The sequence below is a fragment of the Oncorhynchus gorbuscha genome, unplaced genomic scaffold (genome assembly GCF_021184085.1).
Source record: "Oncorhynchus gorbuscha isolate QuinsamMale2020 ecotype Even-year unplaced genomic scaffold, OgorEven_v1.0 Un_scaffold_1628, whole genome shotgun sequence".
Taxonomy (NCBI): Eukaryota; Metazoa; Chordata; class Actinopteri; order Salmoniformes; family Salmonidae; genus Oncorhynchus; species Oncorhynchus gorbuscha.
The window spans coordinates 81,747-104,371 of record NW_025746353.1 but is presented as its reverse complement, the minus strand read 5'-3'; the positions used below and the strand labels follow the sequence as shown (position 1 = coordinate 104,371).

Here is a 22,625-nt window from a genome sequence, read left to right as displayed (position 1 = left end):
GGAGAATATGATGGTAATATACATATGTCTATTTCTGTTTAATATCGTGCCTTATTTCTTAGTCCATTAGGGAGAAGTTTCTCTTTGTGTCTGGATCTAGTTAGGTTGTGTCACGTCTCTGGTGAGACGTGAAGAGAGGGTTTTGTAAAGAATTGCTATTCTCTTATGCAAGTGATCAGCCTACTGCTAAATGCATGGCTACAACTCACAGTAAAGGATGTGGGGCCCCTACAGGATAACTCACGCACACACACCCCCATCCAGCACACACACAGTCCCCTTTAGCTGAACGGATGTGACGGCGGGATTCGAGAGTGACGGACGGCCCAGCTGAGCCAATGGCGGAAGACTACAGACGGACGGCCCAGCTGAGCCAATGGCGGAAGACTACAGACGGACGGCCCAGCTGAACCAATCAAAAGATCCGATCTCCCAGGATCAACCTACTTTCTGTTTTGTATAAATTGTATTGTAACGGTTCACTCTTTCTCTTTTTCCTGCTGTTCTGTGCGAGCGAATGGGAGAGCCGTATATACGTGTACCAGATATTCTCACTCTGAATAAATCTGTCGCTTGTCGTACAATCTACCACCTTGTCTGAATCGATCCTTAACCGGCTCACCCTTCTACATATCGTGGGACCTATCGGTAGCAGCACCGTGGGACCTATCGGTAGCAGCACCGTGGGACCTATCGGTAGCAGTACCGTAGGAACTATCGGTAACAGTACCGTAGGAACTATCGGTAACAGTACCGTGGGAACTATCGGTAACAGTACCGTGGGAACTATCGGTAGCAGTACCGTGGGAACTATCGGTAGCAGTACCGTAGGAACTATCGGTAGAAGTACCGTGGGATCTATCGGTAGCAGTACCGTGGGAACTATCGGTAGCAGTACCGTAGGAACTATCGGTAGAAGTACCGTGGGATCTATCGTTGGTCTTACTTACCTGTCGGGCGGCAGTCAGCGTCCCGTCCACATCGAAGAGACACAGCGTCGTGGTGTCGACAGCTTCACTCATCTTGTTCGTAATAAATGTGTTGGAGGATGAGTTATTCGCCGTCATGGGACAGAGGACGGACAACTGATATGAGAAGGAAGAGACTAGTGGACGGACTGCAACGTCATCAGTGCTTTGTGTATACGGAAGTACAGTCCCCTTGTCCAATCACAGCGCGCTGTGGGCGTGGCTTTGTAACGTCGAATTCGCTCGTCGTGTCCGTTCGGGGAACGCCAAATATTTAGTTATTAGCCTGACCATTAAATACTGAATTATTGACCAACAGACAATTGAATAGTTTATTTTATTTTTCACCAGAGTCCAGCTGAATTGAGCTGTGAACAAGTTTCATAGGGTTTTGCATCACTTCGTTTTTAATTTAACCAGGTACTAATGGGGATCGATAATACATACAAATATAGCCCTCAGAGAGGAGGGTACATGAGGTTATGGACCAGAACAGGGTCATATAGCCCTCAGAGAGGAGGGTATCAGAACAGGGTCATATAGCCCTCAGAGAGGAGGGTATCAGAACAGGGTCATATAGCCCTCAGAGAGGAGGGTATCAGAACAGGGTCATATAGCCCTCAGAGAGGAGGGTATCAGAACAGGGTCATATAGCCCTCAGAGAGGAGGGTACATGATGAGGTTATGGACCAGAACAGGGTCATATAGCCCTCTGAGAGGAGGGTATCAGAACAGGGTCATATAGCCCTCAGAGAGGAGGGTACATGAGGTTATGGACCAGAACAGGGTCATATAGCCCTCTGAGAGGAGGGTACATGATGAGGTTATGGACCAGAACAGGGTCATATAGCCCTCAGAGAGGAGGGTACCAGAACAGGGTCATATAGCCCTCAGAGAGGAGGGTACATGAGGTTATGGACCAGAACAGGGTCATATAGCCCTCAGAGAGGAGGGTATCAGAACAGGGTCATATAGCCCTCAGAGAGGAGGGTACATGATGAGGTTATGGACCAGAACAGGGTCATATAGCCCTCTGAGAGGAGGGTATCAGAACAGGGTCATATAGCCCTCAGAGAGGAGGGTATCAGAACAGGGTCATATAGCCCTCAGAGAGGAGGGTATCAGAACAGGGTCATATAGCCCTCTGAGAGGAGGGTATCAGAACAGGGTCATATAGCCCTCAGAGAGGAGGGTATCAGAACAGGGTCATATAGCCCTCAGAGAGGAGGGTACATGATGAGGTTATGGACCAGAATAGGGTCATATAGCCCTCTGAGAGGAGGGTATCAGAACAGGGTCATATAGCCCTCAGAGAGGAGGGTATCAGAACAGGGTCATATAGCCCTCAGAGAGGAGGGTATCAGAACAGGGTCATATAGCCCTCAGAGAGGAGGGTATCAGAACAGGGTCATATAGCCCTCTGAGAGGAGGGTATCAGAACAGGGTCATATAGCCCTCAGAGAGGAGGGTATCAGAACAGGGTCATATAGCCCTCTGAGAGGAGGGTATCAGAACAGGGTCATATAGCCCTCAGAGAGGAGGGTATCAGAACAGGGTCATATAGCCCTCAGAGAGGAGGGTATCAGAACAGGGTCATATAGCCCTCAGAGAGGAGGGTACATGATGAGGTTATGGACCAGAATAGGGTCATATAGCCCTCAGAGAGGAGGGTATCAGAACAGGGTCATATAGCCCTCAGAGAGGAGGGTATCAGAACAGGGTCATATAGCCCTCAGAGAGGAGGGTATCAGAACAGGGTCATATAGCCCTCAGAGAGGAGGGTACATGATGAGGTTATGGACCAGAACAGGGTCATATAGCCCTCAGAGAGGAGGGTACATGATGAGGTTATGGACCAGAACAGGGTCATATAGCCCTCAGAGAGGAGGGTATCAGAACAGGGTCATATAGCCCTCAGAGAGGAGGGTATCAGAACAGGGTCATATAGCCCTCAGAGAGGAGGGTATCAGAACAGGGTCATATAGCCCTCAGAGAGGAGGGTACATGAGGTTATGGACCAGAACAGGGTCATATAGCCCTCAGAGAGGAGGGTACATGATGAGGTTATGGACCAGAACAGGGTCATATAGCCCTCAGAGAGGAGGGTATCAGAACAGGGTCATATAGCCCTCAGAGAGGAGGGTATCAGAACAGGGTCATATAGCCCTCAGAGAGGAGGGTACATGAGGTTATGGACCAGAACAGGGTCATATAGCCCTCAGAGAGGAGGGTATCAGAACAGGGTCATATAGCCCTCAGAGAGGAGGGTATCAGAACAGGGTCATATAGCCCTCAGAGAGGAGGGTATCAGAACAGGGTCATATAGCCCTCAGAGAGGAGGGTATCAGAACAGGGTCATATAGCCCTCAGAGAGGAGGGTATCAGAACAGGGTCATATAGCCCTCAGAGAGGAGGGTATCAGAACAGGGTCATATAGCCCTCAGAGAGGAGGGTATCAGAACAGGGTCATATAGCCCTCAGAGAGGAGGGTATCAGAACAGGGTCATATAGCCCTCTGAGAGGAGGGTATCAGAACAGGGTCATATAGCCCTCAGAGAGGAGGGTACATGAGGTTATGGACCAGAACAGGGTCATATAGCCCTCTGAGAGGAGGGTACATGATGAGGTTATGGACCAGAACAGGGTCATATAGCCCTCAGAGAGGAGGGTATCAGAACAGGGTCATATAGCCCTCAGAGAGGAGGGTACATGAGGTTATGGACCAGAACAGGGTCATATAGCCCTCTGAGAGGAGGGTACATGATGAGGTTATGGACCAGAACAGGGTCATATAGCCCTCAGAGAGGAGGGTATCAGAACAGGGTCATATAGCCCTCAGAGAGGAGGGTATCAGAACAGGGTCATATAGCCCTCAGAGAGGAGGGTATCAGAACAGGGTCATATAGCCCTCAGAGAGGAGGGTATCAGAACAGGGTCATATAGCCCTCAGAGAGGAGGGTACATGAGGTTATGGACCAGAACAGGGTCATATAGCCCTCAGAGAGGAGGGTATCAGAACAGGGTCATATAGCCCTCAGAGAGGAGGGTATCAGAACAGGGTCATATAGCCAACAGCTCTCAGATACAGAGAGGAGGGTATCAGAACAGGGTCATATTTGTTAATTAAACTTTAGAGAGCTGTTATCATCATCACTACAATAGTCTCTACTACCGGGGATTTAAGAACAGAAACTATTAAAACAGACATGAAATGCAGACAGTAAAAATATACTTTAATGTGTTGATTTGGTCAAACAACGCTGATGAGTGCCAAGGAGGTGAGGTGTCCAGTCACGAGTTGTGTGTGTGTGTGTGTGTGTGTGTGTGTGTGTGTGTGTGTGTGTGTGTGTCCTCACTGAGGAGGATAGGGGCCAGTGGGCGGTGGGGGAGGAGGGGGGAGGTGAGAGAAGGGGAGGTTGTGGTAGGGGTGAGAGGGGGAGGGGACCAGGGGAAGGACATGTGGGGGAGGAGGGGGAGGATAGAGAGGGAAGGACTGGGGCTGGTAGGGGGGAGGGTAGGGGTAGTGGGGCTGGTGTGTGTAGTACGGAGCCCCTTCGTATCGGGGTGGGGGACCCCAGTTGTCACGGCGGGGTGGACGACTCTGTTGCAAAGGCCTCTGGGACATCTGTGGTCTGGTGACGGAATCTCTATCTGGAAGAGAAAGAAAATTAGGTCACACACACACACACACACACACACACACACACACACACACACACACACACACACACACACACACACACACACACACAGGTTAAAGCTCAAATGATATACAGCCAACAACCATCACAATCTGAACCAACTGATCACTAACCCCGCACCCCACAACTAGTCAGAATGGTGGTCCCTACAGCTCACAACAAAGCCCCCCCACCCCACAACTAGTCAGAATGGTGGTCCCTACAGCTCACAACAAAGCCCCCCCACCCCACAACTAGTCAGAATGGTGGTCCCTACAGCTCACAACAAAGCCCCCCACCCCACAACTAGTCAGAATGGTGGTCCCTACAGCTCACAACAAACCCCCCCCGACTAGTCATTTAGTCAGAATGGTGGTCCCTACGGCTCACAACAAAGCCCCCCACCCCACAACTAGTCAGAATGGTGGTCCCTACGGCTCACAACAAAGCCCCCCACCCCACAACTAGTCAGAATGGTGGTCCCTACAGCTCACAACAAAGCCCCCCACCCCAAAACTAGTCATTTAGTCAGAATGGTGGTCCCTACAGCTCACAACAAAGCCCCCCACAACTAGTCAGAATGGTGGTCCCTACGGCTCACAACAAAGCCCCCCCACAACTAGTCAGAATGGTGGTCCCTACGGCTCACAACAAAGCCCCCCACCCCACAACTAGTCAGAATGGTGGTCCCTACGGCTCACAACAAAGCCCCCCCCAACTAGTCAGAATGGTGGTCCCTACAGCTCACAACAAAGCCCCCACCCCACAACTAGTCAGAATGGTGGTCCCTACAGCTCACAACAAAGCCCCCCACCCCACAACTAGTCAGAATGGTGGTCCCTACAGCTCACAACAAAGCCCCCCACCCCAAAACTAGTCAGAATGGTGGTCCCTACAGCTCACAACAAAGCCCCCCACCCCACAACTAGTCAGAATGGTGGTCCCTACAGCTCACAACAAAGCCCCCCACCCCACAACTAGTCAGAATGGTGGTCCCTACAGCTCACAACAAACCCCCCACCCCCCCCCCCCACGACTAGTCATTTAGTCAGAATGGTGGTCCCTACGGCTCACAAAGCCCCCCACCCCACAACTAGTCAGAATGGTGGTCCCTACGGCTCACAACAAAGCCCCCCACCCCACAACTAGTCAGAATGGTGGTCCCTACAGCTCACAACAAAGCCCCCCACCCCACAACTAGTCAGAATGGTGGTCCCTACAGCTCACAACAAAGCCCCCCACCCCACAACTAGTCAGAATGGTGGTCCCTACAGCTCACAACAAACCCCCCCCCCCCCCCCCCCCCCTACTCCGACTAGTCATTTAGTCAGAATGGTGGTCCCTACGGCTCACAACAAAGCCCCCCACCCCACAACTAGTCAGAATGGTGGTCCCTACGGCTCACAACAAAGCCCCCCACCCACAACTAGTCAGAATGGTGGTCCCTACAGCTCACAACAAAGCCCCCCACCCCACAACTAGTCATTTAGTCAGAATGGTGGTCCCTACAGCTCACAACAAAGCCCCCCACAACTAGTCAGAATGGTGGTCCCTACGGCTCACAACAAAGCCCCCCCACAACTAGTCAGAATGGTGGTCCCTACGGCTCACAACAAAGCCCCCCACAACTAGTCAGAATGGTGGTCCCTACGGCTCACAACAAAGCCCCCCACCCCACAACTAGTCAGAATGGTGGTCCCTACGGCTCACAACAAAGCCCCCCCCACAACTAGTCAGAATGGTGGTCCCTACAGCTCACAACAAAGCCCCCCACCCCACAACTAGTCAGAATGGTGGTCCCTACAGCTCACAACAAAGCCCCCCACCCCACAACTAGTCAGAATGGTGGTCCCTACAGCTCACAACAAAGCCCCCACCCCACAACTAGTCAGAATGGTGGTCCCTACAGCTCACAACAAAGCCCCCCACCCCACAACTAGTCAGAATGGTGGTCCCTACAGCTCACAACAAAGCCCCCCACCCCACAACTAGTCAGAATGGTGGTCCCTACAGCTCACAACAAACCCCCCCACGATTAGTCATTTAGTCAGAATGGTGGTCCCTACCGCTCACAACAAAGCCCCCCACCCCACAACTAGTCAGAATGGTGGTCCCTACGGCTCACAACAAAGCCCCCCACCCCACAACTAGTCAGAATGGTGGTCCCTACGGCTCACAACAAAGCCCCCCACCCCACAACTAGTCAGAATGGTGGTCCCTACAGCTCACAACAAAGCCCCCCACCCCACAACTAGTCAGAATGGTGGTCCCTACAGCTCACAACAAACCCCCCCACGACTAGTCATTTAGTCAGAATGGTGGTCCCTACGGCTCACAACAAAGCCCCCCACAACTAGTCAGAATGGTGGTCCCTACGGCTCACAACAAAGCCCCCCACCCCACAACTAGTCAGAATGGTGGTCCCTACAGCTCACAACAAAGCCCCCCACCCCACAACTAGTCATTTAGTCAGAATGGTGGTCCCTACAGCTCACAACAAAGCCCCCCACAACTAGTCAGAATGGTGGTCCCTACGGCTCACAACAAAGCCCCCCCCACAACTAGTCAGAATGGTGGTCCCTACAGCTCACAACAAAGCCCCCCACCCCACAACTAGTCATTTAGTCAGAATGGTGGTCCCTACAGCTCACAACAAAGCCCCCCCCACAACTAGTCAGAATGGTGGTCCCTACGGCTCACAACAAAGCCCCCCACAACTAGTCAGAATGGTGGTCCCTACGGCTCACAACAAAGCCCCCCACCCCACAACTAGTCAGAATGGTGGTCCCTACGGCTCACAACAAAGCCCCCCCCCACAACTAGTCAGAATGGTGGTCCCTACAGCTCACAACAAAGCCCCCCACCCCACAACTAGTCAGAATGGTGGTCCCTACAGCTCACAACAAAGCCCCCCACCCCACAACTAGTCAGAATGGTGGTCCCTACAGCTCACAACAAAGCCCCCACCCCAAAACTAGTCAGAATGGTGGTCCCTACAGCTCACAACAAAGCCCCCCACCCCACAACTAGTCAGAATGGTGGTCCCTACAGCTCACAACAAAGCCCCCCACCCCACAACTAGTCAGAATGGTGGTCCCTACAGCTCACAACAAACCCCCCCCCCCCACGACTAGTCATTTAGTCAGAATGGTGGTCCCTACGGCTCACAAAGCCCCCCACCCCACAACTAGTCAGAATGGTGGTCCCTACGGCTCACAACAAAGCCCCCCACCCCACAACTAGTCAGAATGGTGGTCCCTACAGCTCACAACAAAGCCCCCCACCCCACAACTAGTCAGAATGGTGGTCCCTACAGCTCACAACAAAGCCCCCCACCCCACAACTAGTCAGAATGGTGGTCCCTACAGCTCACAACAAACCCCCCCCCCCACGACTAGTCATTTAGTCAGAATGGTGGTCCCTACGGCTCACAACAAAGCCCCCCACCCCACAACTAGTCAGAATGGTGGTCCCTACGGCTCACAACAAAGCCCCCCCACCCCACAACTAGTCAGAATGGTGGTCCCTACAGCTCACAACAAAGCCCCCCACCCCACAACTAGTCATTTAGTCAGAATGGTGGTCCCTACAGCTCACAACAAAGCCCCCCACAACTAGTCAGAATGGTGGTCCCTACGGCTCACAACAAAGCCCCCCACAACTAGTCAGAATGGTGGTCCCTACGGCTCACAACAAAGCCCCCCACAACTAGTCAGAATGGTGGTCCCTACGGCTCACAACAAAGCCCCCCACCCCACAACTAGTCAGAATGGTGGTCCCTACGGCTCACAACAAAGCCCCCCCACAACTAGTCAGAATGGTGGTCCCTACAGCTCACAACAAAGCCCCCCACCCCACAACTAGTCAGAATGGTGGTCCCTACAGCTCACAACAAAGCCCCCCACCCCACAACTAGTCAGAATGGTGGTCCCTACAGCTCACAACAAAGCCCCCCACCCCACAACTAGTCAGAATGGTGGTCCCTACAGCTCACAACAAAGCCCCCCACAACTAGTCAGAATGGTGGTCCCTACAGCTCACAACAAAGCCCCCCACCCCACAACTAGTCAGAATGGTGGTCCCTACAGCTCACAACAAACCCCCCCCCCACGATTAGTCATTTAGTCAGAATGGTGGTCCCTACCGCTCACAACAAAGCCCCCCACCCCACAACTAGTCAGAATGGTGGTCCCTACGGCTCACAACAAAGCCCCCCACCCCACAACTAGTCAGAATGGTGGTCCCTACGGCTCACAACAAAGCCCCCCACCCCACAACTAGTCAGAATGGTGGTCCCTACAGCTCACAACAAAGCCCCCCACCCCACAACTAGTCAGAATGGTGGTCCCTACAGCTCACAACAAACCCCCCCCCCACGACTAGTCATTTAGTCAGAATGGTGGTCCCTACGGCTCACAACAAAGCCCCCCCACAACTAGTCAGAATGGTGGTCCCTACGGCTCACAACAAAGCCCCCCACCCCACAACTAGTCAGAATGGTGGTCCCTACAGCTCACAACAAAGCCCCCCACCCCACAACTAGTCATTTAGTCAGAATGGTGGTCCCTACAGCTCACAACAAAGCCCCCCCCCACAACTAGTCAGAATGGTGGTCCCTACGGCTCACAACAAAGCCCCCCCCACAACTAGTCAGAATGGTGGTCCCTACGGCTCACAACAAAGCCCCCCACCCCACAACTAGTCAGAATGGTGGTCCCTACGGCTCACAACAAAGCCCCCCCCCCCACAACTAGTCAGAATGGTGGTCCCTACAGCTCACAACAAAGCCCCCCACCCCACAACTAGTCAGAATGGTGGTCCCTACAGCTCACAACAAAGCCCCCCACCCCACAACTAGTCAGAATGGTGGTCCCTACAGCTCACAACAAAGCCCCCCACCCCACAACTAGTCAGAATGGTGGTCCCTACAGCTCACAACAAAGCCCCCCACCCCACAACTAGTCAGAATGGTGGTCCCTACAGCTCACAACAAAGCCCCCCACCCCACAACTAGTCAGAATGGTGGTCCCTACAGCTCACAACAAACCCCCCCCCACGACTAGTCATTTAGTCAGAATGGTGGTCCCTACGGCTCACAACAAAGCCCCCCACCCCACAACTAGTCAGAATGGTGGTCCCTACGGCTCACAACAAAGCCCCCCACCCCACAACTAGTCAGAATGGTGGTCCCTACAGCTCACAACAAAGCCCCCCACCCCACAACTAGTCATTTAGTCAGAATGGTGGTCCCTACAGCTCACAACAAAGCCCCCCCCCACAACTAGTCAGAATGGTGGTCCCTACGGCTCACAACAAAGCCCCCCCCCCACAACTAGTCAGAATGGTGGTCCCTACGGCTCACAACAAAGCCCCCCACCCCACAACTAGTCAGAATGGTGGTCCCTACAGCTCACAACAAAGCCCCCCACCCCACAACTAGTCAGAATGGTGGTCCCTACAGCTCACAACAAAGCCCCCCACCCCACAACTAGTCAGAATGGTGGTCCCTACGGCTCACAACAAAGCCCCCACCCCACAACTAGTCAGAATGGTGGTCCCTACGGCTCACAACAAAGCCCCCCCCCCACAACTAGTCATTTAGTCAGAATGGTGGTCCCTACGGCTCACAACAAAGCCCCCCACCCCACAACTAGTCATTTAGTCAGAATGGTGGTCCCTACGGCTCACAACAAAGCACCCCCACCCCACAACTAGTCATTTAGTCAGAATGGTGGTCCCTACAGCTCACAACAAAGCCCCCCACCCCACAACTAGTCAGAATGGTGGTCCCTACAGCTCACAACAAAGCCCCCCACCCCACAACTAGTCATTTAGTCAGAATGGTGGTCCCTACGGCTCACAACAAAGCCCCCCACCCCACAACCAGTCAGAATGGTGGTCCCTACAGCTCACAACAAAGCCCCCACCCCACAACTAGTCATTTAGTCAGAATGGTGGTCCCTACAGCTCACAACAAAGCCCCCCACCCCACAACTAGTCAGAATGGTGGTCCCTACGGCTCACAACAAAGCCCCCCACCCCACAACTAGTCATTTAGTCAGAATGGTGGTCCCTACAGCTCACAACAAAGCCCCCCACCCCACAACTAGTCAGAATGGTGGTCCCTACAGCTCACAACAAAGCCCCCCACCCCACAACTAGTCAGAATGGTGGTCCCTACAGCTCACAACAAAGCCCCCCACCCCACAACTAGTCAGAATGGTGGTCCCTACAGCTCACAACAAAGCCCCCACCCCACAACTAGTCAGAATGGTGGTCCCTACGGCTCACAACAAAGCCCCCACCCCACAACTAGTCAGAATGGTGGTCCCTACAGCTCACAACAAAGCCCCCCACCCCACAACTAGTCATTTAGTCAGAATGGTGGTCCCTACAGCTCACAACAAAGCCCCCCACCCCACAACTAGTCAGAATGGTGGTCCCTACAGCTCACAACAAAGCCCCCCACCCCACAACTAGTCAGAATGGTGGTCCCTACAGCTCACAACAAAGCCCCCCACCCCACAACTAGTCAGAATGGTGGTCCCTACGGCTCACAACAAAGCCCCCCCCCACAACTAGTCATTTAGTCAGAATGGTGGTCCCTACGGCTCACAACAAAGCCCCCCACCCCACAACTAGTCAGAATGGTGGTCCCTACAGCTCACAACAAAGCCCCCACCCCACAACTAGTCATTTAGTCAGAATGGTGGTCCCTACAGCTCACAACAAAGCCCCCCCACAACTAGTCAGAATGGTGGTCCCTACGGCTCACAACAAAGCCCCCACCCCACAACTAGTCAGAATGGTGGTCCCTACGGCTCACAACAAAGCCCCCCACCCCACAACTAGTCAGAATGGTGGTCCCTACGGCTCACAACAAAGCCCCCCACCCCACAACTAGTCAGAATGGTGGTCCCTACAGCTCACAACAAAGCCCCTCACCCCACAACTAGTCAGAATGGTGGTCCCTACGGCTCACAACAAAGCCCCCCACCCCACAACTAGTCAGAATGGTGGTCCCTACAGCTCACAACAAAGCCCCCCACCCCACAACTAGTCAGAATGGTGGTCCCTACAGCTCACAACAAAGCCCCCCACCCCACAACTAGTCAGAATGGTGGTCCCTACGGCTCACAACAAAGCCCCCACCCCACAACTAGTCAGAATGGTGGTCCCTACGGCTCACAACAAAGCCCCCCACAACTAGTCATTTAGTCAGAATGGTGGTCCTGGTGTCTCTCCCAATCTACAGAGTGCTGTACAGCCCAATACCCAGTCTAATAACTGAACAGGGAGACTGGGGCAGGGGTTCCACATGTTGGTGTCTCTCCCAATCTACAGAGTGCTGTACAGCCCAATACCCAGTCTAATAACTGAACAGGGAGACTGGGGTTCCACATGTTGGTGTCTCTCCCAATCTACAGAGTGCTGTACAGCCCAATACCCAGTCTAATAACTGAACAGGGGAGACTGGGGTTCCACATGTTGGTGTCTCTCCCAATCTACAGAGTGCTGTACAGCCCAATACCCAGTCTAATAACTGAATAGGGGATACTGGGGTTCCACATGTTGGTGTCTCTCCCAATCTACAGAGTGCTGTACAGCCCAATACCCAGTCTAATAACTGAATAGGGGAGACTGGGGCAGGGGGTTCCACATGTTGGTGTCTCTCCCAATCTACAGAGTGCTGTACAGCCCAATACCCAGTCTAATAACTGAATAGGGGAGACTGGGGTTCCACATGTTGGTGTCTCTCCCAATCTACAGAGTGCTGTACAGCCCAATACCCAGTCTAATAACTGAACAGGGGAGACTGGGGTAGGGGGTTCCACATGTTGGTGTCTCTCCCAATCTACAGAGTGCTGTACAGCCCAATACCCAGTCTAATAACTGAACAGGGGAGACTGGGGTAGGGGTTCCACATGTTGGTGTCTCTCCCAATCTACAGAGTGCTGTACAGCCCAATATCCAGTCTAATAACTGAACAGGGGAGACTGGGGTTCCACATGTTGGTGTCTCTCCCAATCTACAGAGTGCTGTACAGCCCAATACCCAGTCTAATAACTGAATAGGGGAGACTGGGGCAGGGGTTCCACATGTTGGTGTCTCTCCCAATCTACAGAGTGCTGTACAGCCCAATACCCAGTCTAATAACTGAATAGGGGAGACTGGGGTTCCACATGTTGGTGTCTCTCCCAATCTACAGAGTGCTGTACAGCCCAATACCCAGTCTAATAACTGAATAGGGGAGACTGGGGTTCCACATGTTGGTGTCTCTCCCAATCTACAGAGTGCTGTACAGCCCAATACCCAGTCTAATAACTGAATAGGGGAGACTGGGGCAGGGGGTTCCACATGTTGGTGTCTCTCCCAATCTACAGAGTGCTGTACAGCCCAATACCCAGTCTAATAACTGAATAGGGAGACTGGGGTTCCACATGTTGGTGTCTCTCCCAATCTACAGAGTGCTGTACAGCCCAATACCCAGTCTAATAACTGAATAGGGAGACTGGGGCAGGGGTTCCACATGTTGGTGTCTCTCCCAATCTACAGAGTGCTGTACAGCCCAATACCCAGTCTAATAACTGAACAGGGGAGACTGGGGTTCCACATGTTGGTGTCTCTCCCAATCTACAGAGTGCTGTACAGCCCAATACCCAGTCTAATAACTGAACAGGGAGACTGGGGTAGGGGGTTCCACATGTTGGTGTCTCTCCCAATCTACAGAGTGCTGTACAGCCCAATACCCAGTCTAATAACTGAACAGGGGAGACTGGGGTTCCACATGTTGGTGTCTCTCCCAATCTACAGAGTGTGTCACAACATTTAACAGTGTGACACAGCCCCATTCTCCCCTAATCTGATGCTTTGCACTGTCACCCACAACATTTAACAGTGTGACACAGCCCCATTCTCCCCTAATCTGATGCTTTGCACTGCCACCCACAACATTTCCTTCCCATCGAATACAGACTGTGTGCTTTCTGTCCACGTGGTCACCAACAATATGCTTTGGGAACGCCCCTGTGCTCTGTGGTGATTGGCTCGAATTGCTCGTGTCAAAAGGAGGTCAAGCCGACGAGACCATCAGATTCTCCGGGAGAATTTCCACCAATGGCCTTCAACACACCCCAGACATTGTCCTGACATGAACCGAACAAAATTCACCCAGAGGTTTTAGAGTTGGCCAGAAACAGTGTATGTGTCTGACCTGGTTGTTGGTCAGCTCTCTGTCCTCTTTCTCTCTCACTCTTCTGAACATTCCCCTTCTTCTTCTTCTTTTTCATCTTCTGTTCTGCCTCATCATCACTGAAGTCTAACGCCTGGAGAGAGGGGAGACAAGAGGACAGGACAGAGGACAGGGGACGGGACAGAGGAGAGACGAGAGGGGACAGGACAGAGGAGAAACGAGCCACGAGAGGGGACAGGACAGAGGAGAGAAACGAGAGGGGACAGGACAGAGGAGAAACGAGAGGGGACAGGACAGAGGAGAAACGAGAGGGGATAGGACAGAGGAGAAACGAGAGGGGACAGGACAGAGGAGAAACGAGAGGGGACAGGACAGAGGAGAAACGAGAGGGGACAGGACAGAGGAGAAACGAGAGGGGACAGGACAGAGGAGAAACGAGAGGGGACAGGACAGAGGAGAAACGAGACACGAGAGGGGACAGGACAGAGGAGAAACGAGACACGAGAGGGGACAGGACAGAGGAGAAACGAGACACGAGAGGGTACAGGACAGAGGAGAGAGGGGGAAAGGGGAGAGAGAGAAGGGAGAGGAAAGGGAAGAGGAGAGAAACTTTATTATCCAAAGAGAATTTGTCTTGACATCTTAGATGCACCATCACAATACAAGTGTGTGTCCCCGAAATATTTCAAAAATTAGCATGTAGCCTAGCGGTTAGAGCGTTGGGCGGCAGGTAGCCTAGCGGTTAGAGCGTTGGGCGGCAGGTAGCCTAGCGGTTAGAGCGTTGGGCGGCAGGTAGCCTAGCGGTTAGAGCGTTGGGCGGCAGGTAGCCTAGCGGTTAGAGCGTTGGGCGGCAGGTAGCCTAGCGGTTAGAACGTTGGGCGGCAGGTAGCCTAGCGGATAGAGAGTTGGGCGGCAGGTAGCCTAGCGGTTAGAGCGTTGGGCGGCAGGTAGCCTAGCGGTTAGAGCGTTGGGCGGCAGGTAGCTTAGCGGTTAGAGCGTTGGGCGGCAGGTAGCCTAGCGGTTAGAGAGTTGGGCGGCGGGTAGCCTAGCGGTTAGAGCGTTGGGCGGCGGGTAGCTTAGCGGTTAGAGAGTTGGGCGGCAGGTAGCCTAGCGGTTAGAGCGTTGGGCGGCAGGTAGCCTAGCGGTTAGAGCGTTGGGCGGCAGGTAGCCTAGCGGTTAGAGCGTTGGGGGGCAGGTAGCCTAGCGGTTAGAGCGTTGGGGGGCAGGTAGCCTAGCGGTAGCGGTTAGAGCGTTGGGCGGCAGGTAGCCTAGGGCCTGTGTGGCATTATGGGTAATGTGTGTTCCTCACCTCTGGTGGTGGTTCCTGGTCGTTCTTCCAGGAGGCGTCGGAGCCTTTCAACCTAAACACACACACACGCACACACACACAGGCACGCACGCACACACACACACACACCCGTCAGCTTCAATTATACATGTGTGTACTGACCGTCGTAGCTGCTCATTGAGGATGTAGAGGGTGTAGTCAGTGTACTGACTGTCGTAGCTGTTCAGTGAGGATGTAGAGGGTGTAGTCAGTGTACTGACCGTCGTAGCTGCTCAGTGAGGATGTAGAGGGTGTAGTCAGTGTACTGACCGTCGTAGCTGCTCAGTGAGGATATAGAGGGTGTAGTCAGTGTACTGACCGTCGTAGCTGCTCAGTGAGGATATAGAGGGTGTAGTCAGTGTACTGACCGTCGTAGCTGCTCAGTGAGGATATAGAGGGTGTAGTCAGTGTGTACTGACCGTCGTAGCTGCTCAGTGAGGATATAGAGGGTGTAGTCAGTGTACTGACCGTCGTAGCTGCTCAGTGAGGATATAGAGGGTGTAGTCAGTGTACTGACCGTCGTAGCTGCTCAGTGAGGATATAGAGGGTGTAGTCAGTGTGTACTGACCGTCGTAGCTGCTCAGTGAGGATATAGAGGGTGTAGTCAGTGTACTGACCGTCGTAGCTGCTCAGTGAGGATATAGAGGGTGTAGTCAGTGTGTACTGACCGTCGTAGCTGCTCAGTGAGGATATAGAGGGTGTAGTCAGTGTGTACTGACCGTCGTAGCTGCTCAGTGAGGATATAGAGGGTGTAGTCAGTGTACTGACCGTCGTAGCTGCTCAGTGAGGATGTAGAGGGTGTAGTCAGTGTGTACTGACCGTCGTAGCTGCTCAGTGAGGATATAGAGGGTGTAGTCAGTGTGTACTGACCGTCGTAGCTGCTCAGTGAGGATATAGAGGGTGTAGTCAGTGTACTGACCGTCGTAGCTGCTCAGTGAGGATATAGAGGGTGTAGTCAGTGTGTACTGACCGTCGTAGCTGCTCAGTGAGGATATAGAGGGTGTAGTCAGTGTACTGACCGTCGTAGCTGCTCAGTGAGGATGTAGAGGGTGTAGTCAGTGTGTACTGACCGTCGTAGCTGCTCAGTGAGGATATAGAGGGTGTAGTCAGTGTACTGACCGTCGTAGCTGCTCAGTGAGGATATAGAGGGTGTAGTCAGTGTACTGACCGTCGTAGCTGCTCAGTGAGGATGTAGAGGGTGTAGTCAGTGTGTACTGACCGTCGTAGCTGCTCAGTGAGGATATAGAGGGTGTAGTCAGTGTACTGACCGTCGTAGCTGCTCAGTGAGGATGTAGAGGGTGTAGTCAGTGTGTACTGACCGTCGTAGCTGCTCAGTGAGGATATAGAGGGTGTAGTCAGTGTACTGACCGTCGTAGCTGCTCAGTGAGGATATAGAGGGTGTAGTCAGTGTACTGACCGTCGTAGCTGCTCAGTGAGGATGTAGAGGGTGTAGTCAGTGTGTACTGACCGTCGTAGCTGCTCAGTGAGGATATAGAGGGTGTAGTCAGTGTACTGACCGTCGTAGCTGCTCAGTGAGGATGTAGAGGGTGTAGTCAGTGTACTGACCGTCGTAGCTGCTCAGTGAGGATGTAGAGGGTGTAGTCAGTGTACTGACCGTCGTAGCTGCTCAGTGAGGATATAGAGGGTGTAGTCAGTGTGTACTGACCGTCGTAGCTGCTCAGTGAGGATATAGAGGGTGTAGTCAGTGTGTACTGACCGTCGTAGCTGCTCAGTGAGGATATAGAGGGTGTAGTCAGTGTACTGACCGTCGTAGCTGCTCAGTGAGGATATAGAGGGTGTAGTCAGTGTGTACTGACCGTCGTAGCTGCTCAGTGAGGATATAGAGGGTGTAGTCAGTGTACTGACCGTCGTAGCTGCTCAGTGAGGATATAGAGGGTGTAGTCAGTGTACTGACCGCCGTAGCTGCTCAGTGAGGATGTAGAGGGTGTAGTCAGTGTGTACTGACCGTCGTAGCTGCTCAGTGAGGATGTAGAGGGTGTAGTCAGTGTATACTGACCGTCGTAGCTGCTCAGTGAGGATATAGAGGGTGTAGTCAGTGTACTGACCGTCGTAGCTGCTCAGTGAGGATATAGAGGGTGTAGTCAGTGTACTGACCGTCGTAGCTGCTCAGTGAGGATATAGAGGGTGTAGTCAGTGTACTGACCGTCGTAGCTGCTCAGTGAGGATATAGAGGGTGTAGTCAGTGTACTGACCGTCGTAGCTTCTCAGTGAGGATGTAGAGGGTCTAGTCAGTGTGTACTGACCGTCGTAGCTGCTCAGTGAGGATATAGAGGGTGTAGTCAGTGTATACTGACCGTCGTAGCTGCTCAGTGAGGATATAGAGGGTGTAGTCAGTGTACTGACCGTCGTAGCTGCTCAGTGAGGATATAGAGGGTGTAGTCAGTGTACTGACCGTCGTAGCTGCTCAGTGAGGATATAGAGGGTGTAGTCAGTGTACTGACCGTCGTAGCTGCTCAGTGAGGATATAGAGGGTGTAGTCAGTGTACTGACCGTCGTAGCTGCTCAGTGAGGATATAGAGGGTGTAGTCAGTGTACTGACCGTCGTAGCTGCTCAGTGAGGATGTAGAGGGTGTAGTCAGTGAGAGACGGGGCGTAGAACATGGAGTCCTTCAGCTTCACTCCTCTCTCTGCGATGTCACTCTCTGAGTTAAACCTCAACACATAGAAGGGACTGGAGACCGGCCCAAACACCTCAAATACCTGGAGGAGAGAGAGAGTTAAACCTCAACACATAGAAGGGACTGGAGACCGGCCCAAACACCTCAAATACCTGGAGGAGGAGGACTGTGTGTGGGGTGGGGGGGTATTCTGAGGACTCCTCCCCGGGACTCTAAGCCCCTCTTACCTTGCCCACGGCCAGCCTATCAGAGTTGAAGATGACGCTGTCGTCCTTCAGAGGGGGCGTGTCCTTCAATGACTGAATGATCACTGTTGAGGAAACACAACAGACACCAAGAGGGGTCAGGGGGCATTCAGTCACCAAGAGGGGTCAGGTGCATTCAGTCACCAAGAGGGGTCGGGGGCATTCAGTCACCAAGAGGGGTCGGGGGCATTCAGTCACCAAGAGGGGTCAGGGGGTGTAATGTGAAGGGCAGGGGCATTCAGTCACCAAGAGGGGTCAGGAGCATTCAGTCACCAAGAGGGGTCAGGGGGTGTAATGTGAAGGGCAGGGGCATTCAGTCACCAAGAGGGGTCAGGTGCATTCAGTCACCAAGAGGGGTCAGGAGCATTCAGTCACCAAGAGGGGGCAGGGGGTGTAATGTGAAGGGCAGGGGCATTCAGTCACCAAGAGGGGGCAGGGGGGTGTAATGTGAAGGGCAGGGGCATTCAGTCACCAAGAGGGGTCAGGGGCATTCAGTCACCAAGAGGGGGCAGGGGGTGTAATGTGAAGGGCAGGGCCATTCAGTCACCAAGAGGGGTCAGGGGGTGTAATCTGAAGGGCAGGGGCATTCAGTCACCAAGAGGGGTCAGGGGCATTCAGTCACCAAGAGGGGTCAGGGGCATTCAGTCACCAAGAGGGGTCAGGGGCATTCAGTCACCAAGAGGGGTCAGGGGCATTCAGTCACCAAAAAGGGTCAGGAGCATTCAGTCACCAAGAGGGGTCAGGGGGTTGTAATGTGAAGGGCAGGGGCATTCAGTCACCAAGAGGGGTCGGGGTGTAATGTGAAGGGCAGGGCCATTCAGTCACCAAGAGGGGTCAGGGGGTGTAATGTGAAGGGCAGGGGCATTCAGTCACCAAGAGGGGTCAGGGGCATTCAGTCACCAAGAGGGGTCAGGAGCATTCAGTCACCAAGAGGGGTCAGGGGGGTGTAATGTGAAGGGCAGGGGCATTCAGTCACCAAGAGGGGTCAGGGGGTGTAATGTGAAGGGCAGGGGCATTCAGTCACCAAGAGGGGTCAGGGGGTGTAATGTGAAGGGCAGGGGCATTCAGTCACCAAGAGGGGTCAAGAGCATTCAGTCACCAAGAGGGGTCAGGGGGTGTAATGTGAAGGGCAGGGGCATTCAGTCACCAAGAGGGGTCAGGGGGTGTAATGTGAAGGGCAGGGGCATTCAGTCACCAAGAGGGGTCAGGGGGTGTAATGTGAAGGGCAGGGGCATTCAGTCACCAAGAGGGGTCAGGAGCATTCAGTCACCAAGAGGGGTCAGGGGCATTCAGTCACCAAGAGGGGTCAGGGGGGTGTAATGTGAAGGGCAGGGGCATTCAGTCACCAAGAGGGGTCAGGGGGCATTCAGTCACCAAGAGGGGTCAGGGGCATTCAGTCACCAAGAGGGGTCAGGGGGCATTCAGTCACCAAGAGGGGGCAGGAGAATTAGCTGTTAGATGATACTGGTGACTGGTCCTAGGGGGAGGGACTAACCCAGCTGTTGGATGATACTGGTCCTAGGGGGAGGGACTAACCCAGCTGTTAGATGATACTGGTCCTAGGGGAGGGACTAACCCAGCTGTTAGATGATACTGGTGACTGGTCCTAGGGGGGGACTAACCCAGCTGTTAGATGATACTGGTCCTAGGGGGAGGGACTAACCCAGCTGTTAGATGGTACTGGTGACTGGTCCTAGGGGAGGGACTAACCCAGCTGTTAGATGATACTGGTCCTAGGGGGAGGGACTAACCCAGCTGTTAGATGATACTGGTCCTAGGGGGAGGGACTAACCCAGCTGTTAGATGGTACTGGTGACTGGTCCTAGGGGGAGGGACTAACCCAGCTGTTAGATGATACTGGTGACTGGTCCTAGGGGGAGGGACTAACCCAGCTGTTAGATGATACTGGTCCTAGGGGGAGGGACTAACCCAGCTGTTAGATGATACTGGTCCTAGGGGGAGGGACTAACCCAGCTGTTAGATGATACTGGTCCTAGGGGGAGGGACTAACCCAGCTGTTAGATGATACTGGTCCTAGGGGGAGGGACTAACCCAGCTGTTAGATGGTACTGGTGACTGGTCCTAGGGGGAGGGACTAACCCAGCTGTTAGATGATACTGGTCCTAGGGGAGGGACTAACCCAGCTGTTAGATGATACTGGTCCTAGTAGGAGGGACTAACCCAGCTGTTAGATGATACTGGTCCTAGGGGAGGGACTAACCCAGCTGTTAGATGATACTGGTCCTAGGGGGAGGGACTAACCCAGCTGTTAGATGATACTGGTCCTAGGGGAGGGACTAACCCAGCTGTTAGATGGTACTGGTGACTGGTCCTAGGGGGAGGGACTAACTCAGCTGTTAGATGATACTGGTCCTAGTAGGAGGGACTAACCCAGCTGTTGGATGATACTGGTGACTGGTCCTAGGGGGAGGGACTAACCCAGCTGTTAGATGATACTGGTCCTAGGGGGAGGGACTAACCCAGCTGTTAGATGATACTGGTCCTAGGGGGAGGGACTAACCCAGCTGTTAGATGATACTGGTCCTAGGGGGAGGGACTAACCCAGCTGTTGGATGATACTGGTGACTGATCCTAGGGGCAGTATCTCCGCCTCCTCTGGTAGAACAACCGTCAACTCTTCGACAGCAGGCAAGTCCTATACACACAAACACACATTTCATTTTTACATGAATACAGCGCTCATTTTATTTTTACTCACACGAAGTTCTGAATTTCCAGAGTAGAGGCCAGGGGTTAGAGAGAGGCCAGGGGTCAGAGAGAGGCCAGGGGTTAGAGAGAGGCCAGGGGTTAGAGAGAGGCCAGGGGTCAGAGAGAGGCCAGGGGTCAGAGAGAGGCCAGGGGTCAGAGAGAGGCCAGGGGTCAGAGAGAGGCCAGGGGTTAGAGAGGGGCCAGGGGTTAGAGATGGGCCAGGGGTTAGAGATGGGCCAGGGGTTAGAGAGGGGCCAGGGGTTAGAGATGGGCCAGGGGTTAGAGAGAGGCCAGGGGTTAGAGAGAGGCCAGGGGTTAGAGATGGGCCAGGGGTTAGAGATGGGCCAGGGGTTAGAGAGGGGCCAGGGGTTAGAGAGGGGCCAGGGGTTAGAGAGGGGCCAGGGGTTAGAGAGAGGCCAGGGGTTAGAGAGAGGCCAGGGGTTAGAGAGAGGCCAGGGGTTAGAGAGAGGCCAGGGGTTAGAGAGAGGCCAGGGGTTAGAGAGAGGCCAGGGGTACCTCAGGCAGGATCTCATCCAGGGTTTTGATGGAACAGGGTTTCCTTGCCCGACCGAAGCCTTCGTCGTCATCATCATCTTCATCTGCCTGACCTAACACAACAGCCAGCGTCACACCGGAGGAAGAGGAGTCTGAATCACTGTCTGAGGAGCTGCTGCTGTCCTGCTGGTCCCTGACACCGTCCTGTAACGTCAGCAGTACCTGGGGGGGGTCCTGAGAGGGGTCCTGGGAGAGGTCCTGAGAGGGGTCCTGGGGGAGGTCTTGAGAGGGGTCCTGGGGGAGGTCCTGAGAGGGGTCCTGAGAGAGGTCCTGAGAGGGGTCCTGAGAGAGGTCCTGAGAGAGGTCCCGGGAGAGGTCCTGGGGAAGGTGTGTGGTTCCATCTCCCAGCTCGGAGCTCGAGACAGAGCTGAGATTCTCTGTAACCTCCATCTCCTCTGCTCCTCCCGTTAACTCTCCCAGTAAACGGCTGTCTGAGGTACCGGAGGTCAGTCCCTGAGGTTCTGTCTCAGCTGTGCATCCGTCCTCCAGGTGCTTGGTGCTGGTACCGTTGTTCAGTTCCAGTTCCTCTCCGTGTGTCTCTGCTGAGCTCTGAAGAACCTCCGGTACCAAAGCCATCTCCTCTGGTTGGGCCTCCATCCCGTTGCTGGGTAGAGACTATCACACCTGGGGACAAAGACAGCACAACTACAATCAGCTGGGTAATAGTCACTAGGAACCACACAGAACGGAAGCTAACGGACAGAACTCGCTGTCTCTCTCTCTCTCACACAGAACGGAAGCTAACAGACGCAAACTGAACAAAGCGTGAGGGCTAAGAAACGCTGTGTCTCTCTGTCTCTCTCTCTGTCTCTCTCTCTGTCTCTCTCTCTGTCTCTCACACAGAACGGAAGCTAACAGACAGAACTCTCTGTCTCTGTCTGTCTCTCTCTCTGTCTCTCTCTCTCTCTCACAGAACGGAAGCTAACAGACGCAAACGGAACACAGCGTGAGGGCTAAGAAACGCTTAGGCCTAGTTTTGTTGCAAAACGTTGTTGTACTTTGTGCACTAATGAATACACCCCTGGTTGCCTCACAAACCACAGTGTGGATCTGTACAATCTGGACCTGTATTCTCTGCCCACACAACCACTAAGCAAGAAAGTAGCTATCATCTAGTATCTATGGCTCAGTCGAACAGTAACCTGTTCAGTTACGAAATCAGGGTGGAGGAGGTGGAACCGCTCAGAGTGGTGATCTGCTCTGATTAGCCTGCAGTGTTGTCGTGTGAAGACCGGTAGGTCAGATTCAGAGTGGTGATCTGCTCTGATTGGCCTGCAGTGTTGAGTCGTGTGAAGACCAGCAGGTCAGA

At 53.5% G+C, this 22,625-nt stretch overlaps 1 protein-coding gene across 1 annotated transcript in view; it reads right to left on the bottom strand.

Moving 5' to 3' along the window:
- The window catches only part of LOC124023558 (H/ACA ribonucleoprotein complex non-core subunit NAF1-like), a 37,993-nt gene that overhangs the window by 13,709 nt on the left and 1,659 nt on the right, over positions 1–22,625 (bottom strand). The window contains exons 2-9 of the mRNA XM_046337937.1: positions 21,278–21,940; positions 20,615–20,708; positions 18,035–18,117; positions 17,729–17,889; positions 15,151–15,202; positions 13,863–13,974; positions 4,426–4,619; positions 899–1,085 (exon numbers count right to left, since the gene is read on the bottom strand). Coding sequence (XP_046193893.1) covers positions 899–1,085; positions 4,426–4,619; positions 13,863–13,974; positions 15,151–15,202; positions 17,729–17,889; positions 18,035–18,117; positions 20,615–20,708; positions 21,278–21,913 — 1,519 coding nt within the window. The 5' untranslated portion in view covers positions 21,914–21,940. The remainder of the gene's footprint in view (positions 1–898; positions 1,086–4,425; positions 4,620–13,862; positions 13,975–15,150; positions 15,203–17,728; positions 17,890–18,034; positions 18,118–20,614; positions 20,709–21,277; positions 21,941–22,625) is intronic.